This window comes from Lepidochelys kempii, chromosome 2, assembly GCF_965140285.1.
Source record: "Lepidochelys kempii isolate rLepKem1 chromosome 2, rLepKem1.hap1, whole genome shotgun sequence".
In the NCBI taxonomy this organism is placed as follows: Eukaryota; Metazoa; Chordata; order Testudines; family Cheloniidae; genus Lepidochelys; species Lepidochelys kempii.
This window is the reverse complement of record NC_136381.1, coordinates 252,907,380-252,923,333: the sequence shown is the minus strand read 5'-3', so window position 1 is coordinate 252,923,333 and position 15,954 is coordinate 252,907,380. Positions and strand designations below refer to the sequence as shown.

The 15,954-nt window shown below is 42.5% G+C and overlaps 1 protein-coding gene across 4 annotated transcripts in view; it reads right to left on the bottom strand.

Annotated features, from left to right (window-relative positions):
- PAXIP1 (PAX interacting protein 1) overlaps positions 1-15,954 on the bottom strand; it is a 102,573-nt gene that overhangs the window by 18,564 nt on the left and 68,055 nt on the right. For all 4 annotated transcript variants that reach the window (XM_073334579.2, XM_073334575.2, XM_073334577.2 and 1 more), the window contains 5 exons: positions 12,531-12,652; positions 11,749-11,933; positions 11,551-11,594; positions 8,864-8,931; positions 5,941-6,043 (listed from right to left, as the gene is read on the bottom strand). In XM_073334579.2, coding sequence (XP_073190680.2) covers positions 5,941-6,043; positions 8,864-8,931; positions 11,551-11,594; positions 11,749-11,933; positions 12,531-12,652 — 522 coding nt within the window. The remainder of the gene's footprint in view (positions 1-5,940; positions 6,044-8,863; positions 8,932-11,550; positions 11,595-11,748; positions 11,934-12,530; positions 12,653-15,954) is intronic.

Here is a 15,954-nt window from a genome sequence, read left to right as displayed (position 1 = left end):
GGTTACTGGAGGTTCTTCGAGAAGTGTGGTCCCTATCTGTGTTCCACACATGGGGATGCATGCGCACCTTGTGCCTGAGTCTGGAGATTTTTACTAAGCAGTGTCCATTGTTCTGCATATGTGCAGTTCTCCTCATGCTCTGAACCTAGGGTATATGTGGGAGGCGGTGCAGAATGGCGCCTCTCCAGTTCCTTCTCCTACCACAAATCCAGTTATGATCTACAGTAGAGGGGACGGAGGACAGGTAGTGGAATACAAATAGGAACCGCACATCTCAAAGAGCCTTTAGTTACAGGTTAGTACCCTCCTTTTCTTCTTCGAGTGGTGGTTCCTATGTGTATTCCACATGTGGGAGATGAGCAAGCAGTAGTCTAACAGGAGATGGGTGCACGGATGCAGAAATGATGGCTGACTGTAATACCTCTGTCCTCATAGTTGTATCTGTAGTAGAAGACTGGACCAAAGTGTAATGTTTTGTGAAGGTGTGAAAGGAGCTCCAGGTAGCTGCCCTATATATCTCTAGTAGAGATGCAGTAGTCTAGTGTCACATACATGCAGTAGAAGTTGCTTGCACTCTGATGGAATAGGCCCTCACCCTCTCTGGGGCAGGGATGTGAGCTAGTTGATAACAAAGGATAATGCAACCAGAGATCTATTTAGAAAGTCTCTGTGCAGATATAGCTTGACCACTCAATCTCTCTGCTATAGTAACAAAAAGTCTATGTGTCCTTTAATTACCGTTTTTCTTTGCAGATAAATGCCTGTGCTCTTAGGATGTCCAGAGATTGAAGCTTTCTCTCTCCTCATCAGAGGCATGCAGTTTTGGGGGAAAATATCTGGAAGTGGATGGTTTGATGAATGTGAAACTCTGGAATTATTTTGGTGATGCATTTTGGGTGGGGGAAAAGAGAGACCTTTTATTTATAGAAGGTAGTATATGGTGGGTCTGCCATCAGTGCTCCCAGCTCGCTGACTCTCTTGGCTGATGTGATGGTGCCTAGGAAGGAAACCTTCATTGACAGATGAGATATAGAACATGTGGCTAAAGGTTCAAAAGGAGGTTTGGAGAGAGAAGAAAGAATGAGGTTGTGGTCCCAATGAAGAATTGGCTTCACCAGCGGTGGGAAGGATCTAAGAAGTCCTTTCAGGAATCTAGTTGTCATGGGATGAGTGAAGATAATGTCAGACAATATGACAACCATACAATCAGGATATCCTGGGACCAGATGAGTGGGAGGAAAGCATTGCTGGCCGGGTGGACTGCTCTTAGTTCCAGTAAACTGATAGGCACCCTGGACTCCAAAAGGGTTTGGATGCCTTGTGCAGTATATTTGTCCAGATAAGCTCCCCAAACTAAGAGGGAGGCATCAGTAGCAATAGTTGCCTTAGTTGTAGGTGTGAGGAAAGGAGTCCCCACTCAAACTTTCTCCAGCTTTGTCTACCAGATAAGAGAGGCCAGAAACTTGGACAAACAGTTATTCTGGCATGGACACTGACTTTTTCTGGTGAGAAGATTGACTGAACCTAATTTTGCAGGCAAGAAAGATGAAGCCTGGCAAATGGTGTCATGTATGTGCATAAGGCCATGTGACCAAAAAGGGAAAGGCAAGTTCTGACCGAAGTCAGAGGTCAGAGAATGACCTGTTTTATGAGCTCTTCCATCGCATGGAATATCTTGATAAGTAAATAGGCTCTTGCTGTAGTTATGTCCAAGGTGGCTCCCATGAAATCTATGGACCTTGTGGTAGTCAAAGTGGACTTTTCTTGGGTGACACTAATTCCAAAGGAAGATAATAAATGGAGCAGGAATTGGGTAGCCAACTGGACTTCCTTGTATGATCTGCCTGTCATAAGCCAGTTCTTAAGTTACAGGAAGATGGTAAACCAATTTCCTCTTATCCAAGCTGCCACCACTGATGACTTTTGTAAAGACCCAGGGTTCTGTGGCTAGCCCAAACTGGGCTCTGTATTGGTAATTGTCTTCACCAAGAAGGAACCTGAGGAACCTTCTGTGGGATGGGTGACTGTCTATATGAAAATTAAAATTCCGCATGGTCACACTGGCATCAATAATTCCCTCCATGGAAGAGGGCAAACTATTTAACAAACAGTTTGCCCTCTTACAGAGAGGGAATTATTGATGCCAGTGTGACCATGCGGAATTTTAATTTTTGGATGAATAATGTATTTAGTTGGCACAGAATATGAGAATCAGACTCCATCTCCCATTCATTTTGTGGACTAACATGTATGAGGATGCTGAGAATGCTTTCCCTTGATGCTGAGATGGAACTCTTTCTATGGCTCCCTAGTGGAGAAGGGAGTCCACTTCTTATGCAGAATTTCCTCATGTGACTAGTCCCAGCAAAGGAGCCGGGAAGGAAGTTTGTGGATAGGGATTGACAGAAACTTGATCAGATAGCCATAGTGAATAATTTCCATCACCCATTTGTCCGTTATGAAAGCCCTCCATTTGTGGGCAAACTGGATATGGTGGCCTCCAAAATACTAAAGGGTAGGATGATGTGGCATCAATAAAGGGATACAGGTCTCAACAGTCTCATCAAAAGAAATTAAGGTGTGGCAATTGATGATGCAGGAGCTGTGTATCTTGGCCTTTGTATTGTCTGTTTGTGTGGTGGTTCCTGGGAGCACTGGTGGTAAAATGACTGAAGAAGTGGTCTGTACCATTGCTTATGATGGTTCCTCTTAGGTTTATGAATAGATACCCAGACAACAAACTGTTGTCCTCAAGTCCTTGAGAGAGTGGTGAGATTCATCAGTCTTTTCATTGAACAGGTTGACTGTATTAAAGGGGAGATCTTGAATGGTACTCTGCTCCTCGCCAGGGAAACCCGAGGATTCTATCAGGAATCTCTCCTCAGGACAATGGCCACAGCCATCCCTCTGGACACAGTGTCTGCAGCATCTACTGCCACCTGGAGAGAAGTTTTGGGCAATAATTTTCCTTCATCAATTAAGGACTGGAACTGAACTTTATCTTCCTGAGGGAGCTTGTCCTGAAAATCCAACAAACTCTGCATAATTAGTGACGTTGTATTTAGGAGGAAGGGCCTCATAATTTGAAATTCTAAATTGGAGTGAGGCAAAGACCTTTCCTCCTAGGAGGACTAGTCACTTGGCACTCCAGTCCGAGGGTGTAGTTTTGGGGTGCTGCAGCCTGGATCTTTCAGTGGCTGCTTGTACCACCACAGAGTTGGATGATGGGTGAGAGAATAGAAACTCTGCCCCTTTAAATGGAACAAAGTAGCGCTTCTCAGCACTCTTTGGGGTGGGAGCGCAGGAAGCAGAAGTTCTAGCTGGATCCAGGATGGCCTTGTTGATAGGGAGGGCTGCTCAACTGGGACCCAAAGGTTGCAAGATATCCAGCAATCTATGTTGGGACTCCTGAACCTCTTCAAGCTGTATCTGGAGCTTGGACACCACGCTTTGTAGGAGCTACTGATATTGCCTCTAGTTGTCAGGCAGAGATGGTGAAGATGGGATAACTGCCTCATCTGGAAAAGACAATGAAATTGCTCCCAAAACCATTGGAACTGTTGGATCCAGTTCAGCTCAGTCTTCTACATATTCCGATGGGGCCAGTTGGTGTTGGCCAGGTTATGGCATGTAAGGTTCATGTACTGATCCTGGGTAATCCCAGTATGAAGGATAAACCAGCTGAGGTGAACCCCCTGGCACTGGGTGCCACCTGTTTCTGAGAAAGTCATAGTTTGATTACAGGATGAAACCCTGATCTCTCTAGACCCGTTTCTGCATGATAGGGTGGGGCTCTTCTAGAACCTCTGACTCATCAGATGAAAAAGCTGGATCCTGAACTTCTGGCAGAACAAGTGATACAGTACCCAGGTTCAAGGGTGGGAGAGGAGAGAGACCCCAGGACCGCAAAATAGCTTCCTCTTCTGCAGCAGTTATGTCTGTGAATAAAGGCGAACCTGAGAGTAGGGGGGAGTGAGGATAGGGGAGAACAAAGATGTCCTCCAGAGAGACGTAGGTCTCGGACCATCTAGGGATATGGAGAGAATCAGCTGGTGGAACTGTCGGATCCAGTGTTTCCCTAGTCACATTGGAAGCTGGATCCCTCCAGGGCCGTGATGTTATTGGCAGAGTATGGTCTGGATGTTAAAGGGAGTGGCAGTGAATGCTTTTCTGTCAGCATATCAGAACCAGTACTGGAACAAATGGATCCATTCTCCTTCGTGCCACTTTCTCCTGCTGAGGTGGTTTACTTTGGCCTTAATCTTTAGGACCGGGGGAAAGAACTCTCCCAACTTGAAGGGGTTGGGGGGGGAGGTGTCTTTTTTTCTTTGGGGCAGCCTTGGAAGAATGTTGTCTCTGTGCTTGTGACAATGCCCCTTACTTTCATGAGAAGCCTTCACCTTAGGCTTAGAAGTCTCAGTCTCGAGCCCTAAGCTTATGCTTGGAGGGACTCTTCCTGTTGACTAAAGGTGATGTCTAGGGGGTTGTCCTTAGCCCGGATCTGACTGAGATCTCATGGCCTTTTCTAAGTCTTGACTCGCACGAGTTCTAGGAGGGAAGGAACAACAAATGTTGCACTTAGCCAAGATGTGAGCCTTGCCTAGGCTCTAAAAGCAGTGCTGGTGTTTGTCACTCACTGAAAAGGAGAGGGGGGGCGAGAAACACAATTCTGTAACCCTGGGACTCTGGGCATAATCCTAGCCTCCCGTGGATGATTTCCCCAGGATGGGGAAAAACAACTAACTAACTATACTAGTACTTAACACTAAAAGAGTAAAGTAGTAAAACTATTTACAATATTTATACACAGACTGAGGCAGTCAAAGAACGAAGCTGTGGACACAGAAGATTCTGACTCAGGCCATGCGATGATACAAAGGAACTGGAGAGGCTCCAGTCCTCACTGCCCCTTATACCCTTGGTTCAGAGCACAAGAAAAACAATTGCGCATATGCAGATCAATGGACGCACTACTAAAAAGTCTCTGGACTCAGGCGCGTATGTACCCATATGTGGAATACACCTCATTGGGCTAAAAGTTATGAGGGAGGTCCTCCTCCCTGAGAGGGGTGGGGCTTAGGACACACCCCTCTGCTTGGCATCTCCCATTGGTTGGCTTAGGCAGGGATCCATTTAATGTGCTTGCTTTTGTGACTCCCATTCTGATGAGTCTATCTCTCCGCATGCATTGTATAAGGAGCCTGAGCACCTAATTCAGGCTTTGAGAATCCCAGGGATTTTCTAGGCATGGTTAGGCATGTTGAGGCTGAACATCGCTACACCTAAGTTCATTTCTGAATCTAGCTCCAAGTACATAGCAAGGTTCAAAGAGGGACTGGACTTTTATATGGGTAACAAGAATATCCAGAGTTTTAACAATTAGTAAGTTTTGGAATGGATATAAAGCCTCATGCTTTACAATGTAAAACAATGTCTGTGAAGAAGCAGGATTAAACATTCATGGGAGACAGATAACTCGGAGTAGGCAGATGTGGGGTAATCTTGCGCCTTCCTCTGAAGCATCTGGTTCTGCACAGAGTCAGAGACAAGATACTGCACCAGATGGACCTTGGGTCTGATTCAGTATCGTAATTCATATGTTCCTCACCTGAACTTGGTCATTTAGTTTGCTATTGGAGGTACAGAAGGTACCCCCACCCCTTTGAAAATTAACATGAGGAAAGAAAAAATTAGACACAAGCATGAAGTACTTGAGTAAGGCTAACTTGGATAGAAACTAGCAGATAAAACTCAATATACCGAAAACTATACTCTCTACTATTTTAAAACCATTCCCTACAATTTTCTCTCTTTATATCCATTAGGCCTGTTCTGCTAAAGTCTTGTAGACACAAATTAAACTTGATGTATTCGGGAAAATAATCTAAAGTTGCTAAACGTTCCAACATATTGTGCATAAGTGAAAAATATGAAAGTCACCTTGATATACTGCTGGACTTGTGTAGGCTCAAATCCTGTGAAGAGCACCATTGGGGTCAATTCTGGTGAGAGCTTTTTAGTAGGTGGTGGTATGTCCTCAATTCTACAAAATAGAAAAATACAGGACATCATGAAGACTGGGACCAATGTTTTTATTTTAAAACCACTGAAGCACAATCTTGCAAAATTTTACTCATGGGACTACCCGCACAAGTAAAGGTTTTCAAGATTTATGACTTTTTGATAAAAGGTTGCCAACCTGAGAACAAGATGTGTTTAAGTTGGTTCAAGGCACAGACTGAGCACAGTCCTGACCCAGTGGAGGTCAGACTATCTCCAAAAAGGCTTCTTAAGCTGCAGCACTTTTCCAGAAACATATTGGATGCCCTGGCTGCTTTTCTTATTTATACTTGTAGATAAAGTTAAACATTTCACCATTATAAAGGACTGTAGACTTTACACAGTGAATGGCAGAATGATTCCCTAGAGAAAAATCACCAATGTCAAACCAATCATCCAGCATGATTTTAATCTAGAGAGTTAAGCATTTACATTAACAGGCAACATATTGTTTGTGCCATGAATGCTAACCCTTTAGAAGTCTCTGCTCAATTGCTCGGCCCAGTTTTGGAGACAGAGTGAAGAAATCTTTCACAAGATGATGTAGTCTCGGATTCATGAAAGGCTCATGAGTTCACTTTTTAGTGTATTTAAAAAGAGGCCTTTGCAATTATTATGTTTTTATGTGAATATGGTGTTTCCATTTCACTTTCTTTTGTCCATTCTCTCTTCCCCTCCCAACCTTTTCTATGTTCTCTTTGTTTCTTTGCCTTTTTAAATCCTTTTTTCAGTTTTGCTTTCTATTTTTTACTTCCATGTTTTCCTCTCCACTTCTCATCCCGTTTCCTCTCACTGTCTCTGCTTTCTTCCCTTTACCTGCTTGTGAAGCCCCCAGTTCTCTGCCTCTCTAATTTCTCCCCCGCAATTTCTCCAAATCCTATCCTCCCCTCTCTCTTCTAGTTCACTACCTGGGTGTACTCTCTTTTTTCCATCTCCTCCAGTGCATAGTTGGCAACTAGGGCTGTCAAGAGATTTAAAAAATGAGTCGCAATTAATCCCACTATTAAAAAATGAATCGCGATTAATCCTGCTGTTAAACAATAATAGAATACCATGTATTTAAATATTTTTGGATGTTTTCTACATTTTCAAATATATTGATTTCAATTACAACACAGAATACAAAGTGTACAGTGCGCACTTTATATTTATTTTTGATTACAAATATTTGTACTTTAAAAAACAAAATTTACCAATACAAAAGTATTGTAGTGTAATCTCTTTATCGTGAAAGTTGAACATACAAATGTAGAATTATGTTAAAAAAAAACCTGCACTCAAAAATAAAACAATGTAAAACTTTAGAGCCTACAAGTCCAATCAGTCCTACTTGTTGTTCAGCCAATCGCTCAGACAAACAAGTTTGTTTACATTTGCAGAAGATAATGCTGCCTTGTTTACAATGTCACCTGAAAGTGAGAACAGGCACTTGCATGGCATTGTTGCAGCTGGTGTCGCAAGATATTTACGTGCCAGATGCGCTAAAGATTCATTTGTCCCTTCATGCTTCAACCACCAGAGGACATGCATCCATGCTGATGATGGGTTCTGCTCGATAACGATCCAAAGCAGTGTGCACCGACGCTTATTCATTTTCATCATCTGAGTCAGATGCCACCAGCAGAAGGTTGATTTTCTTTTTTGGTGGTTTGGGTTCTGTAGTTTTTGCATCAGTGTTCCCCTTTAAAGACTTCTGAAAGCATGCTCCAACACCTCATGCCTCTCAGATTTTGGAAGGCACTTCAGATTCTTAAATCTTGGGTCGAGTGCTGTAGCTATCTTTAGAAATTTCACATTGGTATCTTCTTTGCATTTTGTTAAATTTGCAGTGAAAGTGTTCTTAAAACGAACATGTGCTGGGTCATCATCTGAGACTGCTATAACATGAAATATATGGCAGAATGCGGGTAAAACAGAGCAGGGGACAAACAATTCTCCTGCAAGGAGTTCAGTCAAAATTTCATTAATGCATTATTTTTTTAACGAGTGTCATCAGCATGGACGCATGTCTCTGGAATGGTGGCTGAAGCATGAAGAGGCACATGAATCTTTAGCGCATCTGGCACGTAAACATCTTGCGACGCCAGCTACAACAGTGCCATGCAATGCCTGTTCTCACTTTCAGGTGACATTGTAATTACGAAATGGGCAGCATTATCTCCTGTAAATGTAAACAAATTTGTTTCTCTTAGTGATTGGCTGAACAAGAAGTAGGACTGAGTGGACTTGTAGGCTCTAAAGTTCTACACTGTTTTGTTTTTGAGTGCCGTTATGTACCAAAAAACCCAACATTTGTAAGTTGCACTTTCATGATAAAAAAAGTGCACTACACTACTTGTATAAGGTGAATTGAAAAATAAGATTTCTTTTATCATTTTTACAGTACAAATATTTGTAATAAAAAATAATATAAAGCGAGCACTATACACTTTATATTCTGTGTTGTAATTGAAATTGATATATTTGAAAATGTAGAAAAACATCCAACAATATTTAATAAATTTCAATTGGTATTCTATTGTTTAATAGTGCGATACTCACAATTATTTTATTTTAATTGTGATTATTTTTTTGAGTTAATCGGGTGAGTTAACTGCGATTAATTGACAGCCCTAGTGGCAACATGTAGAAAATTTTTGCCAGATACAACCATCTTACTAAGTAAGGGCTTCGATGGTTACAGGCGGACAATTAATGGACAGTTTTGTGGACATTCTCCTAAGTTTTTTAATAGCAAAGGAAACAGAAGCCTGTGCAAAAGGAAGTTAATGAGCTTTTGTCACTGGTTGCCAGTTATTCTTACCTTGCCCGTTTAGAAGAAGGCTGAAGACTTGATTCATTTTGCTTTGGTTTCAGGGGCAATCTCACACCCTGCAATTAGACCACCATACATTTGTGTCTGAAGTAAGCACAAACTTTCTGATTAGCCATCCTAGTTTTTCTGTTTCACAATAAAACATTTAACTCCTATATTTTAAAGCAGCTGTTCTCAACCAGGGCTCTGGAGACCCCTGAGGGGGCCACAAGCAGGTTTCAGGGGGTCTGCCAAGCAGGGCCGGTGTTAGACTCCCTGGGGCCTAGGGCAGAAAGCAAATCTGTGCGGTGCTGAAGCCTGGGGCCCCAAGCCCTACCACTGGGCCTGAAGTTGAAGCTTGAGCAACTCAGCTTTGTGGGGCCCCCTGTGACATGGGGCCTCAGGCAATTGCCCTGCTTGCGACACCCTAACACCAGCCCTGGCTTTTATATATAGAAAAACAGTTGCTGTGGTACAGGCAGGCCGTGGAGTTTTTATAGCATGTTGGGGGGGGGGCCATCAGAAAGAAAAAGGTTGAGAACCCCTATTTTAAAGTATATGAAGGCAACTAAATCTACATGTAGATGAAAAATGTGTGCTAGCACAGGCTACATTTCAACTGGCAACCTAGAAATTGAAGGCTGCATATCCTATTGCTGCCTACTTAGTCAATCAGTCCCTCCATAAATATTGTGGTAAGTACCAAATAGTGCAGGCACACAAGACCATATTCCTAAGTATCTAAAATCCATTTAAAAAACTGGAAGACGGCATCGGGCTTAAGGTCAGGTGTCAGGGATACTTTAGTACTGGTTTTGTCCACTGCTGAGTGCTTGAAAAAAAATGGAATTATTTAAAATATTTTGACAGCTAAAAAAAAAGTTCAAATGATGTAGAGGTTAATCAGCTCTTGCTTACTAAAGAGTATGGTAATAAAACTGACATAACAAATAATCCAGAACAGAAAAGATAAGGCAAGTATTTTGTGTGCAATGTGAAATTTTATCTGAATGCCATCTGTTGTACAACTGAACTGTATATTAATTGGTACAAACTAGAATTAACATAAAATCGAGTCAAACGTGAAATTGTTAAAAGCTAGAGAAATGCTAGTCAAAGTTTTCAAGATCATAAAATAGGTTAATGTTATTATACATTGACAAAAAAGGAAATTCAGAGTGGAAGTTGTCACTTCAACCTTAATTTTTGTATTTATATTAGTCTAAATAAAATAAAAGAACTTTTACATAGTCTACAGTATGGACTGCAATATCAAGAAAACGTGAGGAAAATGTGGAACAGTCATTCTAAATTTCCTTGCTTTTGACAGTTTACACTACAGTTTTACCACATTTTTTATCAAGACAACTTTTTAGAACATAATATTCTTAAATAAGATAACAAATGCCTTTCACTTGGTATCAAGTCCGTGATTTTGGAACTTCATATTGTGTACTCATAACAGTACTTGAAGCCATATGAATGGAACAATTCTGCCTTAATTTTGCGCAGTATAAATATTATGCTGTCATAAATATAAAGGGAAGGGTAAAAGCTTCTGGCCAGGGGAAAGCTCCTCTCACCTGTAAAGGGTTAAGAAGCTAAAGGTAACCTCGCTGGCACCTGACCAAAATGACCAATGAGGAGACAAGATACTTTCAAAAGCTGGGAGGAGGCAGAGAAACAAAGGGTCTGTGTGTCTGTCTATATTCTGTCTTTGCCGGGGATAGACCAGGAATGGAGTCTTAGAACTTTTAGTAAGTAATCTAGCTAGGTACGTGTTAGATTATGATTTCTTTAAATGGCTGAGAAAAGAACTGTGCTGAATAGAATAACTATTTCTGTCTGTGTATCTTTTTTGTAACTTAGAGAACCCCTCTAGGCAAAACTTATGTTTTTGAATCTAATTATCCTGTAAGGTATCTACCATCCTGATTTTACAGGGGGGATTTCTTTATTTCTATTTACTTCTATTTTTATTAAAAGTCTTCTTGTAAGAAAACTGAATGCTTTTTCATCGTTCTCAGATCCAAGGGTCTGGGTCTGTAGTCACCTAGGCAAATTGGTGAGGCTTTTTACCAAACCTTGTCCAGGAAGTGGGGTGCAAGGTTTTGGGAAGTATTTTGGGGGGGAAAGACGTGTCCAAAAAGCTCTTCCCCAGTAACCAGTATTAGTTTGGTGGTGGTAGCGGCCAATCCAAGGACAGAGGGTGGAATATTTTGTACCTTGGGGAAGTTTTGACCTAAGTTGGTAAAGATAAGCTTAGGAGGTTTTTCATGCAGGTCCCCACATCTGTACCCTAGAGTTCAGAGTGGGGGAGGAACCTTGACATATGCATTAAGGCCAAGATTTTCAAAAGTGACTAATGATTTTGGTTGTCCAACCTGAAACATATTAAAAGGGGCCTCAGGTTCAGAATGTGCTGAATATTGATCCTCTGAAAACCAGAATCCTTTAAGAGATTTCAAGTGGGCACCCAAAATTGCTTGGATTTTGCAAAATGATTTCTTTTCTTTTTCTGCTGAAGCATGAAAATAAATTAACATGGAGAACATTATCAAATACAGGAAGGAGGCTTTTTAAAAAAATATACTTTTATACCCATCCTGATTTTCACCTACTCTCTCATACATGGATACAACAAAACCCTAGCAATAACTAGTTGAAAACACAACTGAAAGACTAAGTCAACATACCATTAGTAGCTCTGATGATACCTTCAATGGCACTCTCCAAGCATCTACAAGAGGTGAAGAAAAAACATAGGACTGTGTGAGTAATTTGTTACAAAAAAGATATGACACAGTCCAATATGACTGAGTACAATTATAATTTTGTCCAGTAGGCTAATCTCTGTGGTATACAGGATATTGTGAATGGAAATTCCCACTTACCGAGGAGGTTTAAAATTAGATGCTGAGTAGGAGAAAGTGGATCCTGAAGATTGAACACTGTATATCGGCTATGCTGAATCTGCCGTAATGCTTCAAAATTTCCAAGCAATATATCGCAAAGCCACTGTGCGTTTACACATGGTATCCTCCATTCTTTGGCTTTCTCATACTTTAACCCAGTAGGCCTTATTGTGTGGAGGGGAGGAGGGGGGAATATTCACATTAGTAAAAAGGTACTTTCTTCAGTAAGTTCTAGAATACCAACATTCTCTTTTCAGCCTACCCTCTGGGTATTTTTTATTGGTAGTTGCAGCCAAATACTGTTTTTCCTAAGAGATGTTTTTGCTATACATGTGAGTGGTTGGTGAGCTAGAATTTCTGCCCAGAACAGAAGATCTAAAATGGCTCTAGTTGAAGACCTTTTAACCAATCAGTATTAACCATTTACTTATAAATGGCCTAATAACTGTACCTTCTCTTTAAAAGAAATAAAATTTACACTTAAAGGCTCAAAAGTTAGCTTTCTAAAGTCAGAAGTAAAAAATTGTAATTACTGGAATATAACAGGACTTGGAAATATAATTAATAAAACTGGGCATCCATACTGCAGTTGTCTGGATCACTCCAGGAAAAAAATAATTAACACGTAAGTGCCTTTATTATGAAATAGCTATAAATGAATAACATAGCAAGGAAGTCACTAACATAATCAAGGATAGTTTTGTAGCTAGACTGGAAATAGGTTACTGAAGATTTGAATGCTGTTGAAATAAACCACTTACTCTTTACAGATGAGAACTGTGTTGCTGCGACACAGATAGCCTGTGTATTTGGCCCCTGCTAGATAAGCCATTAGTTTGAGATCATCTCTGTCACTATCAACAAATCCGGTCACTGAGATAATCTATTGTAGAAAAGAACGAAAGTTACAAATAATAATAGTAATAATAAATAATAATAATAAAAGAACTAGGCAGTATTTACACAGATGCACACAAAGGTTGCAAATAAATGAGAGATTATTCTTCTCTAGCCTGGTGAACTTGTCAGTGTGTCTCAATAAAATGGAGGTTACTTATTGTAAGTGGAAGTTCTTGGAGAGGAGTGGTCCCTATCTGAATTCCACGTGTGGGTACACATGCACACCGTGGACATGAGTCCGGAGAGTTTAACAAGCAGTATCCGTTGGACTGCACCTGCACAGTAGGTCTCCTTGTGCTTCTGAGTGAGGGTATAAACGGCAGTGAGGGTGGATGCCCCCCACCCAGTTCCTCCTCTTACCGCAAATCTAACCAGATCCAAAGCAGAGGGGATGGAGGACAGGTAGTGGCATGCAGATAGGGATCACACATCTCAAAGAACTTCCAGGTACGGTAAGTAACCTCCATTTCTTCTTCAAGTGCTGGCTCCTATGTATATTCCACACGTGAGTGGGTGGCAAGCTGGAACGGGGGTGTGAGGAAGCCAGAAGCAAAGATGCTTTCAATACTGTAGATCCCACTGCTGTATCTGCAACAGAGGCCTGGACTTCTGCATGGTGTCTAGGAAATGTGTATGGAGCTGGTGGCTGTACCTATGTCCTGCATTGGGAGTTCCTGCACAGATCCGATAGTGGTGGCTTGTATTCTTGTGGAGTGGGCTGTGAGCTAGCCTGTAGCATTTAACAATGAAGCCAGAAACCCACTTAGAAATTCTTTGAGAAGATATGGCCTGACTTCAGGATCTCTCTGCAATTGCAATAGAGTGTTTTGGTGACTTTCTGATACGTTTGGTTCTTTGCATGTGGGATGCCAAGGGAGTGAAGTCTCTTCTCTTCAGGAGAAGCATGGGGTTTTTAGAAAAAAAGACAGATAAGTGAATAAACTGGGTGATGTGAAATTGAGAGATAACCATGGGGAGAAATTTAGGCTGGAGGCAAAAGGATACCTCTTCCTTCTGAAAGGCCTCTGGGGAGGATCTTCCCAGTTTGCTGACCCTTCTGGCCAAAGTGAGGGCCACTAGAAACACTACTTTCATGAATAGGTGGGACATGAAGCACACTGCTAAGGTTCCAACAGTAGTCTGGTGAATTTTGACAGCACGAGGTTAAGATCCCATAGCGATATAGGTTTAATAACTGGCAGGAAGGCCTCAATGAGACCTTTCATGAATTGTGTCATAGCTGGGTGGGTAAAAAGAGAGTGCCCAGCTACTGGAGGGAAGAAGGCACTAATGGCTGCAAGGTGAGCTTATAACAAGCCGATCAAAAGACCAGACTTCTTTAGAGACAGGAGGTAATCTAAAACAATCAGGATACTTGAAGTGACTGGGTAAGACTGATTGTGCTGTGCAAAGGTGGAGAAATGCTTCCATTTAGCTAAAGAGCAAGTCCTAGTCAAATCTTTTCTACTTTGGGTAAGTGTAGCTTGGACCAGGAGAAGAACAAGAAAGTTCTACTTCCAACGGCCATTCAAACACAAGGCCCTGGGGCGGAGCGAGCTCAGGCAGGGGGTCTTTGATTCTGTCCCTGTCCTGCATTAGGAGTTCTGGGAAGGGATGGAGCTTTACTGGAGGGTAGGCTGACATTGACAGCAGCTCTGGGAACCAAAACTGCACCAGTAGGGTGCTAGGAGAATGACGCTGGCCTTGCTGCACCTCTTTCTCAGGACCTGTGGAAGCAGGGGAATGGGAGGAAAGGCATACATGAAAACGTTCGTCCACAACAACAGGAGAACGTCATCTTGGAAGTCATGGCCTATGGCTCCCCTGAAGCAACATAGGGGAAGGGGTTTTTTGTTTGGGATGCAAAGAGGTCCCAGGAGGTGTGCCCCATTGCATGAATATGTCTGTCGGAATAGGCTGTGGATTTCCTACTTGCAGTCTGCCTAGAAGTACCTGCTGAGGTTGTCTGTTAAGGAGCTGCGAATACCTGGGAGGTATGCTACCTGGATAGGAATGTTGTGCTTGATGGACCAGTTCCAAGCCTGACTGCTTCCAGACAAAGTGGTAGAAATCTTGCTTCTCCGTTTGTTTACGTAGACGAGGCAGTGATATTGTCTGACATCACTTGGATATGGAAGGCACATATAAGTGGGAGGAAGGCCTTGTATATGAGGCGGAGTGCCCACAGTTGCAATTATGTTGATGTGTAGCCTGGCCTCCTGTGGGGTCCACGTGTCCCGTCAGTGTGATTGTTCAGGTGGGTGCCCTACCCCAGAAGGGAAATATCTGTTACAATGGTGTCAACAGGAGTGGGAGTAGAGAAGGGGGCTCCCATTCTCACCTTTTCTAGGTTCGACCGCCATATGAAGGAAGCGACGATCCTGGAAGGAATGATCACCTTGGCGTTGATGTGGTCCTTATTGGGCAAGTAGACTGAATTGAGCCGGGCCCTTAGGCATCATAGATGAAGCCTGACAAAGGGTGTCACACGAGTGGCCTCACTGGGATAGGCACATTCTCACTGTAGTCTTTGGTCTGCAGGATATCAGAGAAATCAGGTTGCACATCATTTGAAATCTTTCTGCAGGGAGGAGGGAAGGCACTTGTAGAAACAGAATCCAATGTTGCCCCAATAAAGTTGAGCATCCTCGTGAGGGATAAAATGGACTTTTCTCTGTTCAGACAAATCCCCAGGGATGCGAGAAACTGAATGAGGAATTGTGTAGCTGACCTGACCTCCCATCGAGAGCATCCTACCAGGAGCCAGTCTTCCAGATATGGAAAAACTGTACGGCCCTGAGGTCTCATCTGGGCTGTCACCACAGAGGCTGTAGTAGGGATTCCACTTCCTGTTAAAGAATCACCTCGTAAGAGGGGTCCCTGAAGGGGTACCAGGAAGGGGGTTTGTAAAAACAGAAAGAGAGGAACTTATAGAGGATGCCTGATGGATAAGCTTCAAGACCCAACTGTCTGTCATGATTAGCTCTCAACTGTGGGCAAAAGAGTAAAATGGCCTACAAAAGTGGCAGGAGAAGGGGTATGTGGCACCAGTGATGGTAAGCATGGATCTACCGTGGATCCTATGAGGGGGCTGAGAATGGGTCACAATCATGGTGGTAGAGAGGGCTGAAAAGCAGAGCCTCTGAGTCTTCTGTTTGCATGGAGACTTGGCAGGACATTGGTAGTAGAAAGCATGAGGAGGGGGAGGCGGTCTTGGTTTATAGGTCTGACTCTGGTGCCTCCTTTTTGGAGCTGGTGTGTAGATCCCCAGGAAGTGGAGGGTCG